Source organism: Acanthopagrus latus, chromosome 3 (assembly GCF_904848185.1).
Source record: "Acanthopagrus latus isolate v.2019 chromosome 3, fAcaLat1.1, whole genome shotgun sequence".
Lineage (NCBI taxonomy): Eukaryota > Metazoa > Chordata > Actinopteri > Spariformes > Sparidae > Acanthopagrus > Acanthopagrus latus.
In genome coordinates, this window is record NC_051041.1 from 445001 (window position 1) to 470716 (window position 25716).

Genomic DNA, 25716 nt, shown 5'->3' on the forward strand with positions numbered 1-25716 from the left:
CATGAGTGTCTGAATCTGTCAGAACCTCCTAAAATATCAACTCCTTTCAAATTTATTCAGTTTTTTTGCCAAAAATGTTGTCGTGGAACAGAAGCTCCTTTTAAAGTAAAAAAGCTTAGAATACCAAAAACTGTGGTGTGCACCTGAACGCCTCACAGCACCAGACTCCTACTGAGAAACTACAGATTTAAGTTTTTATCCTATTTGTAAAAAGAAAACAAGAAAGTTTTTGGATTTATGTATCTGATTATATTACACCAACTACAAGGAGTGTATCAGTCAGTTCTGATTGACTGATGTTTTAAAGGAGTCAGCAGAAACGCCTCAGACGGGAGTCAGAGGAGAAACTGTGATGACGTCAGTGAACACTCAGCTGTTGTCTGCAGCGGTTGCCATGGTAACCGCTGAGTCATGGTGTTCCCCCTCACTGTGGCGACCAGCCACACTTCCTCCCTGAGGCCAAAAAAATGTCTATTTAAGGAAAATTTGAGTCGCTGCTGCTCGTCTCAGCTTCCCTCAGGACATTGTGGTGCGTTCACTGCACTCCTCAGAGCGTGGGAGTTTCTAAACTTCCCATTTTCTGATGATTAACTTTTCCACAGCCAACAACCGCGACGCGACAGTTTGACCCGAACATCACGCAGAGTTTAACATTTTGTGATTGTAAGCTGCTCGGATCCTCAAACCAAAGTGATGTCTCACGAGCAGGTGTTATTGATCGGTGATTAAAACATCGCTGCAGTTCCCACCAGGAGCCACAGGTGGCGCCAAATCAGACACGACTGAAAACTGAAGGTGTGTTTGTGTCTGAACACGACATCTTCGACGTGTTCAGTCACAAACACACCTTCAGTTTTCAGGCGACATTTTGGAAACATCCCTCTACGCGGACGACACGTCTTTATTTTCTCACGTTTAATTGTATGTTTCGTGTTATTAAAACCTCGTCCAGTGGTTTCACGCCGGTCTTCAGCAGTGGTATCTGGCTCGGCCCTTGTTGAGTTAGGACTGCATCATGTTCTGGTTTGAAATACCCGGTTCTGTCTCCACACACACACGGCTGGATGCTTCCACGTCCTGAAGTCGGCTCAGTGCCACGTAACATGAACGTGTCCATGGTTTGCAGGAACTTTAACTGCCAATATTTCACTCTCAACTGGACCGCCTGTGTTCTGGTTCTGATAATCTGTAGGTGTGTCAGGTCGGCCTCTGAAGAGGTTCAGTTCTCAGGCTCTGTTCTGACCTCTGGACTCTATCTGCCTTGTTTCTCTTCTGATTCGTGGAAACTCAGAGCTGTTTCTCAGCACCAGTCCGGCTCCTTTTGTTTATTTCCTCTCTTCCTCTTCCTCTTCCTCTTCCTCTTCCTCTTCATTGCCACTCACTCGGGCTTCCCCGCCTGGTGAACGGTCCACTGACACTGGACAGAACTTTCGCCTCCGACAGGAACTATCTGATTCTGATCAACTTTTTATTCTCTGAGGATTTCTGTGCTTCTGTTGTTGTTTATCAAAGATGTTGATTTATTGAACTGTTTGTATTATTGATCAGTTTATACTTCCTGTTGTTTGAATACATCCAGTCTGTTGAAACCTGCAGACGACCAATAAAAAGTCAAATAAGATTTATTTCATCATTAATATTCATCCGACAGTGATCAGCTGTAACCAATCAGCAGCTGCAGTTCCTCTGACGGCCACCAGGTGCTGCTGTGATGAAACTGTACTGAAGTGAACAAGAAACATTATCTTCATCATCTTCATCATAACTTAGTGTAGAAATGAGCGATTCACGTAAACTGAGAGCGTGAAACAGATTTATGATGAAAAACGTCCTGCTGTTTCTATGACGACCCTCCGACAGGTGGATCTGAGAGACGTCAACATGTAAATAAACATAAACAACACGTTTCATCTGACTGAGTTCAATGTGTCATGTTTCATTTATTCACAACATGATGAAAAACATTTAATATATGTCATGAACTAGAGTTAATATCTACGTGTAAATAAAACATTTACAGTCAACGTGTGACGATGACTTTCACTGAGCTTTATTTACACTAAAGGTGGCTAATGCTAATGCTAATGCTACAGAAGACGAGTCTTCCAGCTGCTGAGCTGAAGATGAAGACAACAACATGTTGACAAATAACTTCTAACCCTAACCCACAAACAAACAAAACTACAGATTTGTTGTCTGGTTGCTATTGCTGTAGTTGTTATTATTGTTGTTGCTGTAGTTTCTGTAGTTGTTGTTGCTGTAGTTGTTGTTGTTGCTGAAGCAGTAGTTGTTGTTATTGTTGTTGTTGCTGTAGTTGTTATTGTTGTTGTTGCTGTAGTTTCTGTAGTAGTTGTTGTTGTTGCTGTAGTTGTTGTTGTTGCTGAAGCAGTAGTTGTTGTTATTGTTGTTGTTGCTGTAGTTGTTGTTGTTGCTGTAGTTGTTGCTGTAGTAGTAGTTGTTATTGTTGTTGTTATTGTTGTTCTTGCTGTAGTTGTTGTTGTTGTTGCTGTAGTTGTTGTTGTTGCTGTAGTAGTTGTTGTTGTTATTGTTGTTCTTGCTGTAGTTGTTGTTATTGTTGTTGTTGCTGTAGTAGTTGTTGTTATTGCTGTAGTAGTTGTTATTGTTGTAGTAGTTGTTGTTATTGCTGTTCTTGCTGTAGTTGTTGTTATTGATGTTGTTGTTGCTGTAGTAGTTGTTGGTGTTATTGTTGTTCTTGCTGTAGTTGTTGTTATTGTTGTTCTTGCTGTAGTAGTTGTTGTTATTGTTGTTCTTGCTGTAGTTGTTGTTATTGTTATTGTTGTTGTTGTTGCTGTAGTAGTTGTTGTTGTTATTGTTGTTCTTGCTGTAGTTGTTGTTATTGTTGTTGTTCTTGTTGTAGTTGTTGTTATTGTTGTTGCTGTAGTAGTTGTTGTTCTTGCTGTAGTTGTTGTTATTGTTGTTGCTGTAGTAGTTGTTGTTGTTATTGTTGTTCTTGCTGTAGTTGTTGTTATTGCTGTAGTAGTTGTTGTTATTCTTGCTGTAGTTGTTGTTATTGTTGTTGCTGTAGTAGTTGTTGTTGTTATTGTTGTTGTTGCTGTAGTAGTTGTTGTTATTGTTGTTCTTGCTGTAGTTGTTGTTATTGTTGTTGCTGTAGTAGTTGTTGTTATTGTTGTTCTTGCTGTTGTTGTTGTTGTTATTGTTGTTCTTGCTGTAGTTGTTGTTGTTGCTGTAGTAGTAGTTGTCCAGTTGCTGTGGACTTGGTGTGACATCAGGCTCTAAAGAAACTACAGACCTGAGTTCAGCTGTTTATAAATCACCACAGAAACTCATTAACATCAGCCGATGATGTGAAACATGATGTCTGTGTCCGTTCTGTTCTGAGCTGATGGTCGATGGAGAAGAAGACTATTCCTTTAATACATTTTAGAAGATGACGATGATGAACTCATGATGATGTCATGATGATGTCATTAATGTGATGAAGGTCAAAGTCTCCACGTCTAAAGGTTTCATCCAATCACAAACTCACATCGTCTGCTTCTGTTTGTATTCTCAGGTGGAAAAACTACACAATACACACTATACACACTATATACACTGTGTGTGTGTGTGTGTGTGTGTGTGTGTGTGTGTGTGACGGCAGCGTGTTGGATCGACATGTTCAGACTGTTTCCTCCTTCAGAATATTACAAGCAGCTGTACAGAGACCACAGAGCTGTAATGATGGTGGTTAACTGTGTGTGTGTATGTGTGTGTGTGTGCGTCGCCATAGAAACTCCTGTCCAGCACTGAGGAGGAGGAAACAACACAAGCAGAAACATTAAAGATGTGGTCGCTGCTGGCTGCTTATAAACTGTGTGTGTGTGTGTGTGTGTGTGTGTGTGTGTGTGTATTTTAAACTCCATCGGCTGTGTAAACAGGTCTTTCAGTTAATGAGTCACAAGCTGCATTGGGACGGTTGGTTTCCTCACATAGCAACATGCTAACGTCACGGCTAACACACTAACATGATGACTCAATGTGAATTACATCATAAAGCAGTTGTGTAACAGAGGAATACTGGAAACACTCTGACTGTTAAAGAGGAGAAAATACAAAGAAGAAGTTTGATGTGGATCATCATCTAGTTCAAATAAATAAAATAAACACGTAAATAACATGTGACCACATTGCCAGTAGGCTAGGCTAGGTAATCCAAGCTAGTCAGTCAACAACCCACACGTGTCCTTATGACTCTGTAAGGACACTCCCACACCACAAAAGGACATACCTTCATTATTTAAGGACACTCCCACACCATGTAATGACACTCCCATATGGTGTAGAGACACTCCCACACCATGTAAGGACATTCCCGTATGCTGTAAGGGCACTCCCATACCATGAAAGTACATACCTTCATTATATAATGACACTCCTAAGCGATATAAGGACACTCCCATATGGTGTAAGGACACTCCCATACCATGTAAGGGCGCTCCCATATGGAGTGGGGACACTCCCACACCATGTAAGGACACTCCCATATGGTGTAGGGACACTCCCACACCATGTAAGGACACTCCCATTTGGTGTAAGGGCACTCCCATACCATGAAAGGACATACCTTTATTATATAAGGACACTCCTAAGCGATATAAGGACACTGCCATGTGGTGTAAGGACACTCCCACACAGACTTTAAAAGAGGAAACTGAAGAAGCCTCACTAAAGGTGAAGCGTCCTCAACAACCTGAAACTTGTCCAGTTGCAGACGATACATAACTTATGATAAACTAAACTACTTAACATCATGCTAGCCATTTCTTCCTGTCTCTGGGCTTTATGCTAAGCTAGGCTAACCCATGACTCTAGATTTATACTGTTCTGTTGGTCTTATAAAGGAGTACACTGTGTTTTACAGTAAGCTGTAAAGTAAGTTATTTCTTAATAATGTACAGACACTGAAGTTAGCAACCGAGCTAACTGAGAGCGCTAACATAAACCTCGTCTGTAAGTTTCCTTCTTTTAACGAATATTTAAAGAACTGAGTTCAACTGAATCTTTTTGCTCTTTAAAAAAAACAAAACGTTTGAAAATCTGATGTTTGTTTGTGTTTCTCAGGTCAAATTTAAGAAGAGTTCAGATTTTCTCTTTTGTGACGCAGACGGAGACGTTGCATCCTGACTCACCTGGAACACGTGACATCACGTTCACCTGATGAGACAGACAGACAGACAGACACCACTGTTCAACACTCGCTTTCAACATCTGTGGGTGTGAAACCACTGGATGCTTATAACCTGATGTCATCATTGGACCAGAACCAACAAAGAACATGGTGTTTCCTGAAGCCGACTCTTACAAACATCAGAACATTCAGTCGATTTAAAACAACTAAACATCATCTGACTGAGGCCGAAACCAAGAACCAACAGATAGAACACAGCTGATGACACACACACACACACACACACACACACCGTGTGCGAGTGTGTGTGTGTGTTGGGGGGTTCAGTCACAACATGTATTGAAATGTAGTTTGGTTGCAGCTGACGACAGCCCAGCATCACATGATAAGTCATCTGTAACCACACACACACACACACATACACAGTGTGTGTTGTTCCTCAGGACATGATGTGTTCCTCCTGACTGAGACTGAGGTGTTAAAGGAACAATGCAGCTTTTATTGTCTGTCCTGAATCAGAGCCGAGTAATCAGGTCAGGGTTAGCATAGCTTAGCACAAAGACTGGAAGTGGAGGGAAACTGTTAGCCACTGATTTGCACATTGTTTATTGAACATGTAGAAATAGAAACTGAGAGATGTTGTGGTGTTAGCAGCAGTTAGCAGCCAAATCTATCCGACTACACAAAGGGTTAGCAAAGTTAGCTAATCACTAGCCTGACTCACAGGATGCAGCTTGATACGACGGTGGCGTACCCCGCCTCTACATGTATCGTCATCCTCTGAGCTAGCTACCTAACCTAAACAAGCTAGCAGCTGCTAACTTTGTTAACTGCCTCCTGAGTTTAGCTCCGCCCAAGATGACTGTGATTGGTTTAGACACGAGCCAGAGTGTTTTAATCAGACAGGCTAACAGCTACGCTAACAGGTTTCTGTTTCTTTCAGTGTGACCAAAAGAAAACCAGGAAAACACACACAGAAACACACACACACACACACACACACACACACACACACACACAGGTCTGCGTTCCTGTTTATAGAGTTTCCTCAGCAGCTACCTCACTTCCTTCCTGTCAGGCTCCATTTCCTGAGCAGCCGCTGTGTTCATACAGACCTGTCACACACACACCCACACACACACTCACACACACACACAAACACACACACAGATGAGGACTCGTCACAGTTTCAACACATGAACATGATTTTATTCAGCACCACAAACATCCTGAGAGTCTGAACACGGCAGGTTGACGGTTCAGCTCCGGTTCTATAAATCTCTTCACCAACACCAGGAAACACTTTACAGAGCAGAACACGACATTTCACCTGAACACTGACGGTGTGAAATAAAACATCCTGACACTCTGATCACTTTGATCGACGGAGCTCCAAAAATACAGAAACATAATTAGTTACATCAGATATCAGATCCGATAATAAGGTGTTAAAATGTTCACAAGGGGCAGAAGAAGAAGAAGAAGAAGAAGAAGAAGTAGATGCCGTATCCAGCTAGCTGCTTTATCTTTATTCAAGTTAGCCCGACACTAAACAGGAAGTTAGCGGCTCGCTCTACGGGCTGAACAACACGGACGATCTGAGTATTTCAGACCCGGGAATTTCACTGAGCAGCTGTCATAAGAATGAGGGTCAGAACCAACAACTGGATCAACACCATGTCGGATCAGCAGCTGTAACACTGAGACTCTGATGTTCAGATTGTAATCTGATTACAGATCAGGAGCTCCGTCACTGTGACATCATCAGGACACGCTGTTTCACGCTGATTGTGTATATATATTTATATTGTATAGTTATATTTTGTACTTTTTAAAATAGTTTATATTGTTAATTTGTTATATTTTCACTTAATAGTTTCACTTAATATTTGATGCATGCACCAACATCACCACAACAAATTCCTCGTATGTGTAAAATCGTACTTGGCAATAAAGCTTTTCTGATTCTGATTCTCAGAGGGAACTTTGATATTTAGAAGGTTTTGATCAACACTGGAGTGCAGTTAGCAGCAGCAGTTAGCAGCAGCTAGCTGCAGCAGTTAGCAGCAGCAGCTAGCTGCTGATTTCTGACATCAGTCGTCTTCAAACTGACAGTCAAAGTTGCTGCAGACTGAAGACCGCTGCAGGTCACATGGACCAGAACCGGTCCAGAGGCTCCAGGTGTTAGCTGAGCCTCACCTGGACAGGCTCTGATCGTACCTGCCGGAGAGGAAGTGACATCATAAAATAACTTTGAGGATCTTCAGAGTTTGTAAGTTACAGTAAAACTCTTTGTTCTCAAATAACTTACTGTGAGACACAGTCGGGGATCTGCACATGCTCAGTGGGGACGAAGTGAGACAGATCCTGGAGACTGTCGACAAACTGCAGCTTCCTGCTGAACTTAGAGCTGAGGAGGACGAGGAAGAGGAGGACAAGGAAGAGGAGGAGGAATATTTGGATTATCTGCAGTGAAAACGGTTTGTTTCAATAGACAGTGAAGAGGAAGAGGAAGCAGCAGACCTGATGAAGGGTTTGATGATGGTGGCGAGAGCTTTGATGTACCAGGTGGGATGAACCACGTAGAAACCCTTCAGGTTCTTCCTCAACCTGCAAACGCGCACACACACACACACACACACACACACACACACACACACACACACACACACACACACACACACACAGGGTGTCAAACAGGAAGTGAGGCAGGAAGTGTTGGAGACGTGGTCAGGTGTGTGATGATGAGAGGCTGAGCAGACAGAAGGCTGGTGAAGATGAGGATCTGTCGCCGCCTGCTGGACGCAGACTGTAACAACACCTGGAGAACCAGCGTGACATCATCAGGGTGAGTTTACCTGCGGTCGATGGTGGTGTAACACTCTTTCAGCCAGCTGATTCCCGGCAGTTTGTCTTTCTGGCCTCCAGCACAAAGATACACCACCACATAGTTCTCTGCCACCATCAGCTCCAGAGTCCCGACGACGTACCTGCAGGCCGACACCAGAACCACCAACACGTAAACCCACAGGAACAGGAAGTTTAATGGTTCTGGTCCGACATGATGAACTGGCTGTTTGTTCTCTACCTGAACAGATTGTCCATCACGTACTGGTAACTGTCCAGACTGTTCTGTGGCAGGTAGCAGGAGGAAAACACGATGATGTCATTCATGCCCTCACCATAGTAACCTGAGGGTGGACAGAAGGTAGGACAGATGTTTGAAACTGTCTGGTGTTAGCTGAAGACTTGATCCCAGGTCAGCCATCAGACGGGTCGTACCTCCGTGAGACAGAACCCTGAGATACGGCTCCAGGACGCTCATGTTGACCCGGCTCTCCTGTGGTGGGACACCTGTGGAGAAACAGCGCCACCTGGTGCCCTGACTGTCCACCATGTCCTCCCGCTCCAGAGCTCCCAGTTCACTCTGGTCTATTGCAGGTCCAGAACCAGTCTGTGGATCAAACCTGGAGCTGGTACTGGAGCTGAGCCCTGCACAACGCCGGGTCGCAACGCCAAGACGCCGCAAGTCATCTGGAAAACAATCCTGTGATGTCATTGTTGGTTTTTGGTGAAGATTACGTGAATAAGTTGTTACAAACATTAAACTTCTGTCAGGCATCCACGTCCACTTCGACCTTTGACCCGCTCACCTTCAAGGTCCAAGTCATAGATGGGAAAGCGCAGAGATTCACTGTCGGAGGGCGTTTCCATGGCGTCCAAGTCGAAGTCGAGTCCTGTGTCATCATCGTCGTCAAATGAAGGAGAAAGGAAGACTGAGGGGAAGTCGTCTGAAACTGTCGACTCACTGTGACCTGAAGAAGATCAAACCGTCAGGTGTTAGCCACAAACCGTCAGGTGTTAGCCACAAACCGTCAGGTGTTAGCCACAAACCGTCAGGTGTTAGCCACAAACAACAACAACACGTATGAATGTATTATTTCATTACCTAGAGACAGACTGAGAGATGGAGCCACCAGGACTTTCTTCTTCTTTGGTTTTGACAACAGCAGACTGGTGGGAGGAGCTACAGACAGGAAGGAACTTTTTGTTAATGACTGAAACATCAACATCTGTCTCCAGCTGTTGAGTGTGAAAGAGTTTTGATGCTGGACGGTAAAATGATTCTGGAGTGAGTTCTCTGATCGGTACCTGGTCTGTCTTGGGTCGGTGCCGATGAGTTCTGCTCCGAGACAAACTCATCTTCAACAGCTCCTGATGACATGAAGACAGGAAGTCAGAGAGGAAGAAGAAGAAGAAGAAGAAGAAGAAGAAGAAGAAGAAGAAGAAGAAGAAGAAGAAGAAGAAGAAGAACCAGAGTGATACTGAGAAAGAAATCCAGATGTGTGTTGATCCTGCAGGTTTACATATTTCTTCTTGTCAACAACATGATTATTGACCCAGACGACGTCACTGTTCCTGGTTCTGTATGTTTGGATCGATGATAAATGTTGAAGCGTATTTTAATTGATAGCATTAATCTCATTGTTGTAAAGCTGAATCTGTCTGAGACTCATGACCTTTAATCGATGATGAATAAATGTATGAACCTGAGCTCACCTGGCTGGGGGGCGGAGTCTGGCCCCACTCCAGGTAAACCTGAAGGAGAGATGAAGGTGGACTCACCCTGGTCTCCCTCCTGGTCTCCAGCAGCTGAGACACTTTTCACACCTGCTGCATCCTCACCTGGTGCCTCTGTGGTGACGCTGTTTCCTCTGATCAGCTCACCTGTTTCCTCCTCCTCCTCCTCCTCCTCCTCCTCCTCCTCTGTGGAGGAAGATCAGATATATTTGCTGTGACCTTAATAATAACCACAAGACATAAATAATGATTGTAATAGAATAATGTACCTGGTGGTTCTGGAGACAACTCACCTGGACTTGTCTGATCCTCACATGTTTCCTCAGGAGGCGTGTCGATGGTTAAAGTTCTGCTGTCAGCTGCAGCAGGAGAAGTGTGAGCAGCACCTGTAGGATCACCTGTGTTGTCTTCACCTGTCAGCTGTGAGCTGCACACAGAACCACCTGTCAGCTGTAACCTGTCAGATTCACCTGTCAGCTGTAACCTGTCAGATTCACCTGTCAGCTGTAACCTGTCAGATTCACCTGTCAGCTGTAACCTGTCAGATTCACCTGTCAGCTGTGAGCTGCACACAGAACCACCTGTCAGCTGTAACCTGTCAGAACCACCTGTCAGCTGTAACCTGTCAGAACCACCTGTCAGCTGTAACCTGTCAGAACCACCTGTCAGCTGTAACCTGTCAGAACCACCTGTTACGTCTCTGTGAGGTGAAGTCGTCAGTTTGCAGACGACGCCGCAGTCTTTCTGTCACAACTACCAGAACATTACGAGGACCAGCGTCATGTATTCTGTACACACTTGGTCTCGGGTCTGTGTGAGGATGAAGATGTTCTGACCTGAGTGGGTCATCGTGTGGTTCTTCTTCTCTGGACTCCATGTTGCTCCTGATAATCTGTCAAATATGAGATGAAGTGAACGACCGACAGTAAAATTAATCTCAGCTCCACATGGACTCACACATCAGGTACAGACACCTGAACATGTCTGACTGTTTACAATCAACAACTTTAAATAATTCCCTGAAAAATAAACTGAAATGTGGAGAAAACAGAAAATCCCCGACCCGACCCGGTCTGTTTATCTGGACTCACTCCAACAGCTAATGTGTCATCTAACCAACAAGCTAACAAACAAACCAACATGTTGACTCCCTGCTGCTAAACATCAGAGCTTGTTGGGTCACTGTGACTCAGTTCTTCACGCTCATGTTTTCGTACTTTTCTCTATTCTGACGGTTTTTACTCCAGTCGTGTTTCTGCTGATGTCAGCTGATCTTCATACTTGTTGAACAGAGCCAGAACTTATTCCTCTTTACTTTAACTTGACCGTGACTTTGTTCAGTCAGCTGACACCAGGACCGGTGGATCAGCTGGTCCGACGGCCCGTCCAGGCTTCAGCGCCGAGCTTCACTTTGACACGCTGATCTTTATTTACACTTCTTATCTTAAAGGAACAGTTCGCAGAGAGAAGGACACAGGAAGGTAACAGACAAACTGCAAACACTGACAGCAGAAACTCACTTGGGTCTGTCGGGGAGTCGACGGCAGCAGCAGTCAGGTGAGACGGTTGGATCAGGTGAGACGGTTGGATCAGGTGAGACAGGTTCAGGACACACCAGTGGGAAACCTGGCTTACACCTGGAGACGCACCTGATGACATCACAGCAGCTTTTATGAGTTTATGAGCGGACTCTACCTCCTCCCTCCCTCTCCCTCTTTCTGTGTACTCTCAGCCAACGGGATGGTGGAGGTGTGGCGTCCTGCAGGTGAGGCCCGGCCCAGTAACCATGGCGACCCTGACTGTAGGTGCAGAGGTGCAGGTGAGGTGTGCTGCAGCGTGCCTCTACCTGCAGCCAGCCTGTTGCTCAAGTGATGAGTGGTTGTTTTCCTGCAGGATTCTGTGGTGTGAGGAGATTAACAGGGTGGAACCAGACGGGTCTGTGACCCGACAGGTTGGTACTGCTGGTTCCTGTCAGATCTGTTTACATGCAGCAGCTCCGTCATCACGTGTCACCAGAAACCATATCGGACCTGTTTGACAGCTGAGGGGGAGGGGCTGCAGCGGCGTGAGTGATAGCTTTCAGACATGCCCCTTGGTTCTGATTGGTTATGCTGACCCTGGAGCGGTGGATTCTGGGTGGAGCCACAGGGTCAGGGTTAACCCTGCTGCTAACATGCTAACAAACAAACTTCTTCTTCTTCTTCTTCTTCTTCTTCTTCTTCTTCTTCTTCTTCTTCTGTGTCTCCGGCGTGCTGGAGGCTGTGCAGTGCAGATCGTCCGGCTGGAAAAACCAGCTGATGTTGTGTTCTGGTTCTGGTTGGTGGTGAGCAGCATGCTTTGCAGTATGAGGATGAAGTACAGGACACTGAGTCAGTGATGTCATCACAAAACAAGTTTATTGAACATAAGATTCAAACCTGCAAGATTGTGGGCTCATTAGAAGAAACCTGAAACAAACTGTAAATACTTCACTAAATATACAGAAATATAAATGCAACACTTTGTTTTTTGCTCCCGTTTCTCTCACAAGTTAAAGTAAATAATTTTAAAATGTTTTTCTTTTTTATGTCCACTAAATAATGACTTCTTTCAGCACACGTTTGTTAAATCCAGTATCAGTATCAGACGTGTTCTGGATGACGGCCGTCCTCCTCCTCGACTCCTCCCATCCATCTGAACTTCTCCAGTAACGCCTCCTGGTTGAAGACGCCGTCCAGCGGACAGCCGTCCACCAAACTGTTCATCGGCGCTGGCGGCATCATGCGGCCGCCGGTCTGCTCGTCTGCCATCCCATGATCCTCTGCTTCCAGCTGCAGCCAGTGCTGGTGACCAGAGGCGGAGTCAGCTGACGATTCTTCACTGATCATCATTGATTGGTCCAGGGGGTCCTCTGACTCCTCCCCGCCATCTGCCCCACAATGCATCTCTCTCTGCCAGCGATCAGACAGGAAGTGTGTGAGGACAGGAATGAGTTTACTGCGAGAGGCCAGAGCATCACCAAGGTGATAGGCCAGGATATCCTTATATGGGCTGCTGACAGGTGAGAGGCAGGGGGAGGGGCTCCAGCTGTTTAAAAGGGCGTGGCTAATCTGGAAGCGGGACAGGAGAGAGATGATGTAACATGAACACAGTCACACTGAATAATCCGGTCTCAGATCAAGTGATCCAGATCATAAATGGAATCCTAGTCATGGTCCCGCCCACCTCACCTACCTGTCTCCTGTACCGGGAGCTCTGGCTGTAGAGCGCCAGATGCCTGACCGGCTTCTCTGATTGGTCGTTGAAGGAGATTGTCATGGCGACCACAGCGTCCAGCTGGTGTGACAGACAGACGTCCTGGAGCTCCTGCTGCAGGTTCTTCCTGCCCAGAAACGACTGGAGAAGAGACGACGTGTCACAATACGAGACTACAGCTCCCAGCATGCACCAGGGCCCTGTGCTACAGCTCAATCACACAAAATTAATTAATAATATTATTAATATTAATACCTCCAGACTCAAGAAGATGGAGCTGACAGCCACTCTCACGTCGCCCTCGGCAACCAGCTTCATGTCCTTCAGGAGGATGTGCTCTGTGGAGAGACCTGAAACACACACACACACACACACACACACACTTACTCTCCATGCTGCAGGTTCAGGTGCACCGTCACAGATCCATCCGTGTGGTTTTTACCTGACAGGTCAAACTTCGCTGTGTGCAGCGAGGTGTGAAGAGCGCCACCATGAGGCAGGTCAGGAAACTGCTTCTGCAGCCGCCGCAGCATCTGACGGCTTCTGACTGACCCTCCTCCCACCTGGTTCACACTGTCCATGACCACCACACCTGCAGGGAGGACACAGAGGACACATTCACACCTGCAGGGAGGACACAGAGGACACATTCACACCTGCAGGGAGGACACAGAGGACACATTCACACCTGCAGGGAGGACACAGAGGACACATTCACACCTGCAGGGAGGACACAGAGGACACATTCACACCTGCAGGGAGGACACAGAGGACATGTTTGGAGGACACATTCACACCTCTCACCGTACAGCAGCAGAGCCAGCTGTCTGTCCAGGATCTCAGGCGCACTGGACAGAATCCGCTCTGTTACCAGGGTAGCGCAGGACGCCACCGTCTCCGCGGTGACCGGACAGAAGAAGGAGGCGGTCCTCTGTAGCTGATGGTGGTCGATGACTTCGACTACCGCCCCCTCCAGGCAGCTGTCAGTACTGAAGAACAGGAAATAATTCAGAAGCTTCTCAGGATGTTCATGTAAGACAGTGACTGTTGTGAGGGTTCAGACCTCTGCAGGACACTGTGGTCCACCAGGGTCAGCACCAGCCTCCTCTCGCCATGGAGACGGGCCAGATCCACCTGGTCTCTGAACACCAGGCTCTCTGTGGTGATACCGGACTCTCTCAGCAGCAGGAGGACGTCGGCTTGCAGGTGGAACTGTGAACGAGGAATATTCAGAACTGGAAGAACAAGAGAACTTCCTGAAAGACCCGATGATGTCTGAGAGAGGGAGAGAGAGAGAGGTTCTGGTGATGTCACAGTGAGGTCACACTGTGTGACCTCACTGTTGTCCCATCTGAGACAAACCAACTTCCTCTGTCCATTAAAAGTCCTTTGAGTATTGTTTGTACTGCAGGATTCAAACCACCAACCCTCTGCTCTCACCCTGGACAGGAAGTAGGCCATCGCCAACGATGACACCACGGAGTCCAGGTCGCACGACTCGCTGCCCAGGACCACATGGACCCTCGGGTTACCATGGAAACTGGTCTAGACAGAAGAGAGAGCAAAAATATACCAAGATTATTCACCGAGATCAGAATCTGCCCTGTTTCAGAACCACTGAGCTCAGCAGAACCACCTGATGCTAACACTGTTAGCTCAGCAGAACCACCTGATGCTAACACTTTTAGCTCAGCAGAACCACCTGATGCTAACACTTTTAGCTCAGCAGCTACCTGAAGCCTTCATGTTAATAAAGGTGTGAATCTGGCCTGAGATCAGTTGTGGTGTGTTCTCTGCTGCAGACTGTGATCACAGCAGACCAGCTGTTGGAGGGATCTGATGTTTCTCTGGTTCTCTGAGTTCACAGACTGTATCTGCTGTTCCCCTGCAGTGACCTCTCCGTCTACATTACCTGTTTACCCCAGTGTCACAAAACAACTCCAAATATTTGAATATCAGAATTTTGGCTCTGCAGCAGTCTGAAGGTCACTGAGCATGTGCAGAACGCTGACACGCTTCATGTCTGACTTCAACATTCAGACGAAACAACAGATGAAACGTTGTTCCTGCTCTTTAAGTCTTATTGTCTTTTAATGAAATGTAGTCTTTAAACTCCTCCATAGATGTGTTCACCTCACGTACGTCACTGTCTGTCTGTTTGTCAATATTTGCTTCCTGGCTCGTGTCATCAGCTGACTGCAGGCTGAAGGTAAACACAGACTCTGCTCAGCTGGACCGAGTATTCAGACACTTCACTACATGTGGAGTCACAGTGAACGGGTTGTACAAGTACAATCAGTCAAATATATTAAAGTATTAAAAGTAAAAATACTCAGTGCAGTAAAATGTCTCCTGTAATATCTGATATCATAACATTACTTCAATATTGTAAAAACAAATCTTCATTTGTAACTAACTTATAACTAGTTACTAGAAACTGGTAACTAATTAGTAGTAACTAGTTACTAGTTACTAAAGCTGCCAGATGAATGTAATGGAGGAGAGGCAGAGAGAGTTACACAGCAACCAAACAAACAGGACGCTTTTATTGTGAAGTCTTAAACACACTTCCTGTCTCCCTCAGTATGTTTGGACTGATCACACACACACCCACACACACACACACACACACACACACACACACACACACCTCAGGTCGGTCATTAGCAGCTGGCTGGCCCATCTGAACACGAGTTCTGAACACTGACTTTACAACATTAACAGCAAAATTTCAGGTATCAGAACAGACAGAACCAGTCACACTGGACCGGGCCTGACTGGGTCAACACACCGCAGTCCTGCAGTCTTCTCAGAACATGTGACGTAAAGTCTTCCAGAGGAAAAGCAAAGAAATTAGAAGCAGGAGATCTGATGAAGAAGCAGACGATGATGACAGAAGATCCAAAGTTCAGATATTTCCTCTCATTAAACATGTAATTGATTGTTGATTGATTGATTGATTGGCTGTGAATTGATTGTTGATCTGGAGTTGCAGATGTTTCCTAGCAACAGATGTGCACATGACTGAAGTGTGTTTGTTAGTGTCTGAGAACTGTAGATGGATGAAGAGAAGAGGAAAAGCTCTCTCCTAATAAATCAATAATCCTTCTCTCACCGTCGCTGCAGCGCTGCTCCTCCACAGGAAGTCCTCCATCTGTTGTTTGTTTGTTTGTTTTCCTCTCAGACACACACACACACATACACACACACTGTCCCTCAGTCTGCTCAGACTCAGCTGACTGCTGCTGATCAGCAGCTCTTCTGTCCTCACAGCTGCAGCATCACTTCCTCCCTGACCTGTCAAAATAAAGCAGAGCGGTGTGAGCCTGAGTGAACATTCAGAGGTTTCCTGTAAAAAAGTTATAACATTAAATATGTTGTATTTGTGTTTTAAAGTTACATTTATATATTATCATCTAGAATATGTGGATCAACATCTTCCTTCAAGGTGAACACAGTAATAAAATGATTTCAGGATCCTGTCTCAGATTTGTTTTACTACACAGTTAAATAATATTTACTTATAATAAAACTCAGCATCACTCTGAAGCTGTGTGTGTAGTTTACCTCACCGCCTGTCCCGGGCGGGCGGATACTAACAGTATAACTTTGGTCACAGGTCAACTGAGCGACACTCTTCGGGTTGCTGCAGTCCACATGGAGACTCTGGAGCCACGAAGAAACATTTAATAACCTCCAGCAGATTTAAAGCGAACTTGTGAAGATTACTGGAAACAATAATCAGATCTTTACAGCTGCTCCGCCCACCAAAGGTACGCTGTAACGCAAATGTAACCGGCCGCCTGTGGACGGGACAGCTGGGAGGTGAAGTTCGGTGTGACTCGTGTGAACTTCTGACCGGATGTGGCTTTTTGTTCGTCCGAGAAACTCAGCTGAGGTTTCAAAGCAGCAGCGGGACGCAGAGCGGATCTGTGGTGAATAAAACACTGAACATGTGGAGCTCAACAATGCGCTGCACCTGAGAAGATACTGTACGTACGCCAGACTCCATTCAAATTACTAGTGATTCCTGGAGCCTTGATTATTAGCGCAGGTTCCAACACAGTATGGCGTAAATTATTCAATTGTCTCAACTCGTTGCTGTCGTTTCTCAGTTCGGCCCATTAATTATTATATAATTATAAAAACAAATCGTCTTCCTGTGAACTCTCCCTCTAACAATAACTTACTATCGGACATTAGCAGCTGAGCTGAACTGACTTCTTTAGAGTTTTTATTTAAGTATGCGCTGTTTGGATATCACGTGCACGCCGAATGTATCAGTATCACCTGACGAGGTCAGCGGGACAGAAAGTTCTGGTCCTAACTGTGTCTGATGGTTCTGGTAAACACATTCGTCTTAAATTGACACATTCGTTATGGAGTTTTGCCGACTCATTGCGAACATAGCGGGGCTAACAGTGAGATAGCTAACTTTCTGCCGAGCAAACGTAACGAACACCTGGTGACGTGTGTCAACTCACGTTCTTCATTCACTCTGTTTGTGTTACACTTTTGTGACGTAATGCGAACGTAAAACCAGGTTGTACGAAGTCAGTTACGTAGTTTTACTAACACGAAAAGTTCTAAGTTAGCTCGGTGGCTAACAGTTAAATATAACCGGATGTGACGCCGGCCATACGTTGTTTGTTTCCCTGATGGGCGTGGCCTGTCCCTCCGTGTGCAGCCTGGCTGTCGTAACAGGGAGAAATGTAAACAGCTAGCATGCCCGTCCAGCAGCCAGCCTCAGCGCACATCACGGACCCGGACCCGGTGTCGGTAAGACGCGTCTCATCAAACAGACTGTGCTGTGATGGGAACGAGGCGGGCTGTGACGTATCTCGGGCACCGCTTCTCTTTGTGGAAGAAGAGCTAACTTGGCTAAGTTAGCTTGGAGCGTTAGCTTCAGGTTGCTAGCTCAGAGAGTTGTTGTGGCAGAAAGCTGCTTAATGCTGAGCCGCCACAGCCCGCAGGTTCCGGCTCCTGTCCGGTCCCAGCTGAGGTGGATGTTGTTGTGAAGGACTGCTGTCAGGCTAATGCTGTCAGGCTAATGCTGTTAGCATCGAGCACAGACAGGAAGAGTGTTCACTGTTAAACATGTGTCATCAGAGCGACTGTGAGCTGCTGTGTGAGTCGTGCTGACCTCAGAGCTGCTGTTACTCTGTGAACTCTGTGTTGTTGCTCTAACAGCTGGAGTCTGTTCAGTGTCGTCAGCTCACAGACAGATGAGGTGTGGCAAGGTCACCTGACAGCATCAGTCAGTGCTGATGTGCACCAGATAGCACAGAAGTGTAACATTCATGTGATGCGTGTCAGAAGAAGCAGACTGAGGACAGCAGGATGTCAGGCAGGTGCAGTCAGAAGACAACTGTCAACAAGAGTCACGCCTAATAAAATATTAATGTAAAGTGTGTAACATCATCTCTGTCCTCTGAATGAAGACTTAAATCATCGTTAGCAGACGGAAACTCATCTGAGTTTCTGTCCTGTGTCCAGAGATGTGACATCACAAGAGTCACTTCACTGATTTCACACATGAACATCAGTTTACTGCTGCTGTGGCCTCATGATGTCATAGTGATGTCATCAGACGACATATGTCTATCACTGTCATATAGGTGTGGAAGTAAGAAGCTGTTTACCAGAGACTCGTACGTGGGTGCATGATGGGAAATGTAGGATGAATTGTTTTTGGACTTTTTCTGCAGATTGTCTTGAAACATTAAATCAGAACAATGTCTGAAGTCATTGTTCTGATTTCACTGATTCAACTGTTTGATCCCAACATTGACTCTGAGCCCGACAGGCTGAGATCACCTGGAATGATTTGTCCTTGTTGTTTGTCTCCTCAGGAGCTCTGACAGGACGTCCGTGTCGCCGGCTGACAGACTTCCTTCTTCAGTTTGTCACGTCGTCACTTCCTGTCAGCAGGAGAGAAGAAGAAGAAGAATTTCAGTCTGTATTTTATATTTAATTCATGACGACAGACTGTGCCTCAGGTTCAGGTAGATAGGTGCGTTTGTTTCGTGAACCTCAACAGGAGACGGGCTGACACAGAGGTGATCGTCGAGGTTCTCCTGGCGGCCATGTTGGGGCCTCAGCTGCTGCCCGTCACCTCCACCGCCACGCCTCCATCTTGAATCAGTGTTTTGTGAAGTGACCAAAGCAAAGTTCCTGAAGTTAGTTTTCTATAAAACGAGTCGGTGTTTCTTCATCGTCGACCGATCAGCCAATCATGGCGGAGTCTTGCTCGCAACCAGCCGCAGCAGCTGACCTGCTGATTGAGCAGAACAAAGATGACCCGTCTGGTCCTGCAGGAAGTGTCTCCAAAGAACTGATCGTAACCACGACAACGGAAGGGCCGGGCCCCATGCCGGGGTCGGACGTCAGAGCCGAGGGCCCGAGCACCAACGGCGCCGCCGACAGTCCTCTTACTGCCAAAGTCTTTGAGGAGGAAGCCACGCCCACGCCGCCGGACACGTCGTCGCTGTCATCTGAAAACGACACGGTGACCGCCGTCACCACAGAAGAAGAATCTCTGTCTATTCTGCTGAGACACATCAAGACAGAAGGAGGGCAGGACAGAGGAGGAGAGCCAGGTAAGCTATCAGACCAGGTCCAGAATCACTGCGGTTGACGTGAGCGGGTCAGAACACTCGGCCCACAGAGAAACATACACAGTCTGTATCCATCAGTGTCAGGAGTTCTGCTGCCACATTTCAGCTTGGCCCGGTTGGACCACCAGCTCATGACATTAACACACCACCTGAACTCACCTGTTGACCTCAGGTGACCTCAGGTGTCACAGGTGTTCTCCTTGTTTTGTTTTTGTTATTTCATATTTCAAAAAGAAAAACATGATCCAAACACCAGCTGACGTCAGAGAGTCAGAGGGATCAGTCACGTCCTCATGCTCAGAATACTTCAGATTAAATTAAACAACAACTGATCTGAGTCAAGAAGTTAAATAAAGTTTGCACGTCAGACACAATGCAGGACGTCAGAACAGGCCGACCTGTCTTCTCTGAACTCTCAGCAGCAGCAGATTCTCTCCTCGACTCGGCTGCTGCTGGTTGATGTCGGGAGGCGGTGTGACAGATTCAGGATCAGGTGAAAGTGACGTCGCTCTGGACCTCCAGCATGTGGTCCTCCTGCTGCAGACGTCTCTGTGGGTCTCTGCTGGTTCACAGCTCGTTTGTTCGGCTGGTGAAACATTCAGGAGATGGAGGCTGCAGCTTTGTTTGCAGAAACAAGCAGCCAGTCAGGAGACTCTGTCAATCAGCCATTGTTGTTCTGTGATGTGATTGGCTGCCGGCCAGCAAAGTGTGAAAACAGACAGAATCCTAAAAGATGTAAAAATGAGAGATGTAATCACTGACAGGAAGTGATGTTTCATTATAGACGGTCTCTGCTGTCAGTCACAGGTCTCTGGTCTCTGATGTGGTGTGCAGGTCTAGATCTGGACCTGGACGAGAGCTCCTCTGTGGCGACGGCGGGCGGCTCAGACGACCAGCGCGAGTCCTCAGACTCCGCCTCCTTCTCCATCCCCAGCCTGGAACTGTCAGACGGGAACACGGCCGCAGGAAACTCCCTGGACGTGGACGACGGCCTGTCCTCGTCCTACTCGGCTCTCGGCGTGGAGGGCGGCTCTCCGTCCACAGAGGTCCCGAGTCTGAAGGACGAGATGCTGGAGGCCGCCGGTGAGACGAGTCGCTGCCGACGTGCTGCCGGTCGGAGCGGCGCAGTGTTCAACTGCTGTATTCTGTCAGAACCCCGAAACTGATCAGGTGTCAGCTGCTGTGATCATGACCTGTGTGTGACTGTAGCTGTCCTCTTCTCCACAGGAGGCGCTGTAGCTGCTGCTGCTCCTCCTGCTGCTCCTCCTGCTGCTGCTGCTGCTCCAGAGGCCGGCCCGTCCATGCCCGCATACTACCTGGTGAAGTGGATCACCTGGAAGGAGAAGAAGACACCCATCATCACTCAGAGTGAAAACGGACCCTGCCCCCTGCTGGCCATCATGAATACACTGTTCCTGCGCTGGAAGGTGAGAGCAGGTGACGGACAGGTGGAGGTGGGACAGGTGGAGGTGAGAGCAGGTGACAGACAGGTGGAGGTGAGAGCAGGTGACAGACAGGTGGAGGTGGGACAGGTGGAGGTGAGAGCAGGTGACAGACAGGTGGAGGTGAGAGCAGGTGACGGACAGGTGGAGGTGGGACAGGTGGAGGTGAGAGCAGGTGACAGACAGGTGGAGGTGGGACAGGTGGAGGTGAGAGCAGGTGACAGACAGGTGGAGGTGGGACAGGTGGAGGTGAGAGCAGGTGACAGACAGGTGGAGGTGAGAGCAGGTGACGGACAGGTGGAGATGAGGCACTGTCAGACGAACACACCTGAACGTCTTCACTTTGTATTTCAGGCGAAGCTTCCTGCTCAGACTGAAGTCATCACCACTGAGGACCTGATGGCTCACCTGGGTAAGACCTCACACCGCTGTCAGCCAATCAGCTGCTGAGCTCACCTGTCAGGAGAAACATGAAGTGATGACATCATCAGCTCAGTCAGAGCTGCACTGAAGTGACAGAATCAATGTTACTGGCTGATGGATTGTGGTTTGTGTGTGTCTGTGTTGCACAGGTGAGTGTGTGTTGTCTGTCACACCCAGAGAGAAGGCTGATGGGATGGAGCTCAACTTCCAACAGGTACACACAAACACACACACACAAACACACACACAGCTCTTTCATGTCTATATCGTTTGATTTCCTGTCTGAACTGTATTTTGAAAGTCCCCTGGTTTCCTGTGTGTGTGTGTGTGTGTGTGTGTGTGTGTGTCAGAACATGAGTGATGCGATGGCGGTGCTGCCGAAGCTCTCCACAGGTCTGGATGTTAACGTGCGTTTCACTGGCGTGACAGACTTTGAATACACACCTGAGTGTATCGTGTTCGACCTGCTCGACATCCCGCTGTACCACGGCTGGCTGGTCGACCCGCAGGTACACCTGTGTGTGTGTGTGTGTGTGTGTGTGTGTGTGTGTGTGTGTTATAAGTCTAGTGTTAAATAGTTAATACGTCTGCATGTGTCGGCTGTTTGTAGGTGATGTGTTGTTAATGATTCATTACAGTGTGTGTTTAACTGTGTGTGTGTGTGCGCGTGCAGAGTCCAGAGATGGTGGCGTCTGTGGGGAAGCTGAGCTACAACCAGCTGGTGGAGAAGATCATCGACTACAAACACTCAGCCGACAGCAGCCGAGTCAGTGAAGGTAACGCTCGCTGCTGATTGGTCCAACTGTTGTTTCTGTTTCACACACACAGAGAAGATTAATGAAGGTATCAGCCAATCAGGTTGTCCACACAACATGTTTATGATGAGTAACGATGATGACAGTTAATCTGGTACCTGTCTCACTGAATCCACCAGACTCCATTCATAAAAACAGAGATTTTACATGAACAGTGTGAAAAGTTTCAACTTCAGTTACAATGACGTCACACAAGCATGAGTAAACACCTGTCTGCCTGTCTGTCTGTCTGCCTGTCTGTCTGCCTGTCTGTCTGACTGACTGTCTGTCTGCCTGTCTGTCTGCCTGTCTGTCTGTCTGCCTGTCTGTCTGCCTGTCTGTCTGACTGACTGTCTGTCTGCCTGTCTGTCTGCCTGTCTGTCTGACTGACTGTCTGTCTGTCTGCCTGACTGTCTGACTGACTGACTGTCTGTCTGTCTGCCTGTCTGTCTGACTGCCTGTCTGTCTGACTGTCTGACTGTCTGACTGTCTGTCTGACTGACTGACTGTCTGTCTGTCTGCCTGTCTGACTGACTGTCTGCCTGTCTGTCTGTCTGCCTGTCTGTCTGCCTGTCTGTCTGTCTGCCTGTCTGTCTGACTGACTGTCTGACTGTCTGCCTGTCTGTCTGACTGTCTGTCTGTCTGTCTGACTGACTGTCTGACTGTCTGTCTGTCTGTCTGACTGACTGTCTGTCTGTCTGTCTGACTGTCTGCCTGTCTGTCTGACTGTCTGCCTGCCTGTCTGTCTGACTGTCTGTCTGTCTGACTGACTGTCTGACTGTCTGCCTGTCTGTCTGACTGTCTGCCTGCCTGTCTGACTGACTGACTGTCTGACTGACTGACTGTCTGTCTGTCTGTCTGACTGTCTGACTGTCTGCCTGTCTGTCTGACTGTCTGCCTGCCCGTCTGACTGACTGACTGTCTGTCTGTCTGTCTGTCTGCCTGCCTGTCTGTCTGACTGTCTGCCTGTCTGACTGACTGACTGTCTGACTGTCTGCCTGTCTGTCTGACTGACTGACTGTCTGACTGACTGACTGTCTGTCTGTCTGTCTGTCTGACTGTCTGACTGTCTGCCTGCCTGTCTGACTGACTGACTGTCTGTCTGTCTGTCTGTCTGTCTGTCTGTCTGTCTGCCTGTCTGTCTGACTGTCTGCCTGTCTGACTGACTGACTGTCTGACTGACTGACTGTCTGACTGCCTGCAGGTCTGGTGGCTGAACAGTTCCTGGAGTCGACGGCGACTCAGCTGTCGTATCACGGTCTGTGTGAACTGAACACGACGGCCAAAGAGGGCGAGATCTCCGTGTTCTTCAGAAACAACCACTTCAGTACCATGATCAAACACAAGGTGGACACACACACACACACACACACACACACACACACACACACCTGTACCTGTTGTTGATAAGCTCTCTGTCTCAGGGTCACCTGTACCTGCTGGTGACGGATCAGGGCTTCCTGCAGGAGGAGGGTCTGGTCTGGGAGTCTCTTCATAACGTCGAGGGCGACGGAAACTTCTGCGACTCGGACTTCAGACTGTGTCATCCTCCTCAGAGAGCTCCGCCCACCGCCGCGCTGCCGCCGAGCGCCCAGGAGCAGCAGAGGCAGATCGACCAGGTGAGTCCCGGCAGGTGTCACTGACGCAGAGAGACGACGGGTTGGGCAGCGAGTCAGTGATGGGTGTTGTTGTTGTCAGGACTACCTGGTGGCGGTGTCCCTGCAGCAGCAGCAGGGCGGGGCCCCGGGGCCCCTCAGCGACCTGGAGTTGGCCCGGCAGCTCCAGCAGGAGGAGTACCAGCAGCAGCAGCAGCTCCAGCAGCAGCAGCAGCCGCAGGGATCGGTGCAGGCAGCTCAGCAGGTAACTGCAACACCTGCTCAGGTGTCACGACACCACTACGTCCTGTCGTCATGGTGATGATGATGTCATTATGTCTCCAGGTCAGAGGTCAGGGGTCACAACAGGGCGGAGCCAGGAGAAGAGACAAGGACTCAGACTGTGTCATCCTATAGACTCTTCATCATCATCATCATCACCACCACCACACACACACACACACACACACACACACACACACACACACACAGCTCGATGCCAAACCCCAGTGCTTTTTGGAAAGTTTGTATATTTGTAAGAACTTCCTGTTGATCTGATCAAACAGGAAACACTGAGTGTTTACAGCTGATCAGCTTCATTGATGATCAGTCAGTTAGTTACCAATGCTGAATTGATCAGCTGTGAAACATTAATGATTTTGACATTTGGGTTGCAGGTTGGTAACGGATCTATGAAGACACGGGAAGTGATTGATCATCACTAAAGCGATCAGCTGCTGACTCAGTGAAACTGGTTCATCTGATGTAACGTTGTTAATGTGTGTTGGGACCAGTTTCACCTGCAGAGTCTCGTCACTGGTTCAGGATCATTGATCTGGTATCAGCCTGTGACCGACTCTGGTGACATTGATCCTTTCCAATAATCAGCTGATGGCTAAACTGTAAACCAGGCGGGAGCTTCAGTCCCAACATCCAGAAGTGAGTCAATTCAAAAATCCCTTTAGATTTCTACTGATTTTAGTTTCTCAGCAGAAGTTGAGTTCTGTGACGAGGATTCAGTTATAAACGATGATGTAATCGATGATGTAATGACATTTTCGTCTGTCATCACGTCTTTTCACTGCAGCTGAACCAGAACCAGAACTTCTTTGTTTCAAAGCTGCAAAAAACATACTTATTTCTGAAAAAGTCAAATTATTCTGATTTATTTTTATTTCATAATTTTGTAAACATTATTTTAGCAACACAAGTGTTTCCTCAAAGCTTAACTATGCAGGAAGAACAAACTTAAAGTCATCACTTTGTTTAATTAGTCTCTTTATCGATAACGAGTTCTGACTTTTCATGTTTAATTCATCTGTAAGTTTAAACTGAGTTTTTATAACCAGCGCCTGAAATTAAAACTTAAAGAGTGAAAGGACATTGATGATGTCATCAAACCTCACAGCTCCACTTCTCTGATTCTGTTGAGGGAACGAACTGTCAGAACCTTCTGGATGGACTCCAGAACCTGGTGGACTGAAGCCCGTCTGGACTGATCCGCGTTGTAACTCTGCTGATGTTGAATAAAGTGTTGAAGGTTCGTCCAGGAGGACTAATGAGGACCAGGACCTCAGAGTCCTGCTCTGAAGCCATGTTAACGTCTTAAACTGAGTAATAAACGTCTGCTGATCAGACGAACACACTCACAAACTTTCCCATCATGCCTCTGTGAGTGTTGGGGGCGTGTACTTCCTGTTGTCATCCGATGTTTTTAAGGTTTTTGTCAGGTGTGTGTCGACAGCTTCGGTGTCGGACTCCGCCTTGCTCTCCAAGCTTTGTATTTAATTTGTCATGATGTCAAATTATCAGTAAAAACTAAACCCCGCCCTGCTGCCCAGGCCCCGCCCCTTCATTTGTTTGTTTGTTGCAGGTGAATCG

The 25716-nt window shown here is 47.2% G+C and overlaps 4 protein-coding genes across 14 annotated transcripts in view; 2 read left to right on the forward strand and 2 right to left on the reverse strand.

The window, feature by feature from the left end:
• The window catches only part of cdc42se1 (CDC42 small effector 1), a 13662-nt gene extending 11743 nt beyond the window's left edge, over positions 1-1919 (forward strand). Inside the window, exon 5 of the mRNA XM_037093975.1 lies at positions 1-1919. This exon is cut by the window's left edge and continues 1218 nt beyond it. The gene's annotated coding sequence lies outside the window, so the exon portion shown is untranslated.
• A 4401-nt stretch (positions 1920-6320) lies between these two features.
• Positions 6321-11386, reverse strand: LOC119017291 (BCL2/adenovirus E1B 19 kDa protein-interacting protein 2-like). 4 transcript variants are annotated; one of them, XM_037093921.1, is made up of 13 exons: positions 11251-11386; positions 10567-10622; positions 10024-10157; positions 9710-9904; positions 9302-9364; positions 9099-9176; positions 8803-8964; positions 8432-8683; positions 8238-8340; positions 8008-8139; positions 7673-7759; positions 7461-7559; positions 6321-7369 (listed from the first exon to the last, which is right to left on the reverse strand). In XM_037093921.1, exons 2-13 carry the CDS (start codon positions 10605-10607, stop codon positions 7345-7347), a joined length of 1371 nt encoding a protein of 456 aa, XP_036949816.1. In that variant the 5' UTR covers positions 10608-10622; positions 11251-11386; the 3' UTR covers positions 6321-7344. The 4 variants fall into 4 exon arrangements, with proteins under 4 accessions (XP_036949816.1, XP_036949815.1, XP_036949817.1 ...); XM_037093920.1 differs by having other exon boundaries at positions 9710-9910; XM_037093922.1 differs by having other exon boundaries at positions 9776-9916.
• A 733-nt stretch (positions 11387-12119) lies between these two features.
• LOC119017289 (exopolyphosphatase PRUNE1-like) lies at positions 12120-16133 on the reverse strand. 2 transcript variants are annotated; one of them, XM_037093915.1, is made up of 8 exons: positions 16080-16133; positions 14405-14509; positions 14028-14176; positions 13769-13953; positions 13407-13556; positions 13220-13314; positions 12944-13105; positions 12120-12819 (listed from the first exon to the last, which is right to left on the reverse strand). In XM_037093915.1, exons 1-8 carry the CDS (start codon positions 16116-16118, stop codon positions 12352-12354), a joined length of 1353 nt encoding a protein of 450 aa, XP_036949810.1. In that variant the 5' UTR covers positions 16119-16133; the 3' UTR covers positions 12120-12351. The 2 variants fall into 2 exon arrangements, with proteins under 2 accessions (XP_036949810.1, XP_036949809.1); XM_037093914.1 differs by having other exon boundaries at positions 14028-14239.
• Positions 16134-16806: 673 nt separating this feature from the next.
• mindy1 (MINDY lysine 48 deubiquitinase 1) lies at positions 16807-25670 on the forward strand. 7 transcript variants are annotated; one of them, XM_037093853.1, is made up of 13 exons: positions 16808-16956; positions 18817-19563; positions 20383-20664; positions 20809-21035; positions 21078-21104; positions 21378-21435; positions 21596-21660; positions 21797-21955; positions 22120-22222; positions 23445-23587; positions 23665-23859; positions 23939-24100; positions 24181-25670. In XM_037093853.1, the coding sequence occupies exons 2-13, from the start codon at positions 19200-19202 to the stop codon at positions 24250-24252; spliced, it is 1857 nt and encodes a 618-aa protein (XP_036949748.1). In that variant the 5' UTR covers positions 16808-16956; positions 18817-19199; the 3' UTR covers positions 24253-25670. The 7 variants fall into 7 exon arrangements, with proteins under 7 accessions (XP_036949744.1, XP_036949748.1, XP_036949747.1 ...); XM_037093852.1 differs by having other exon boundaries at positions 20809-21029; positions 21072-21104; XM_037093849.1 differs by lacking the exon at positions 21078-21104 and having other exon boundaries at positions 16807-16956; positions 20809-21071; positions 21267-21435.
• Positions 25671-25716: the final 46 nt, after the last annotated feature.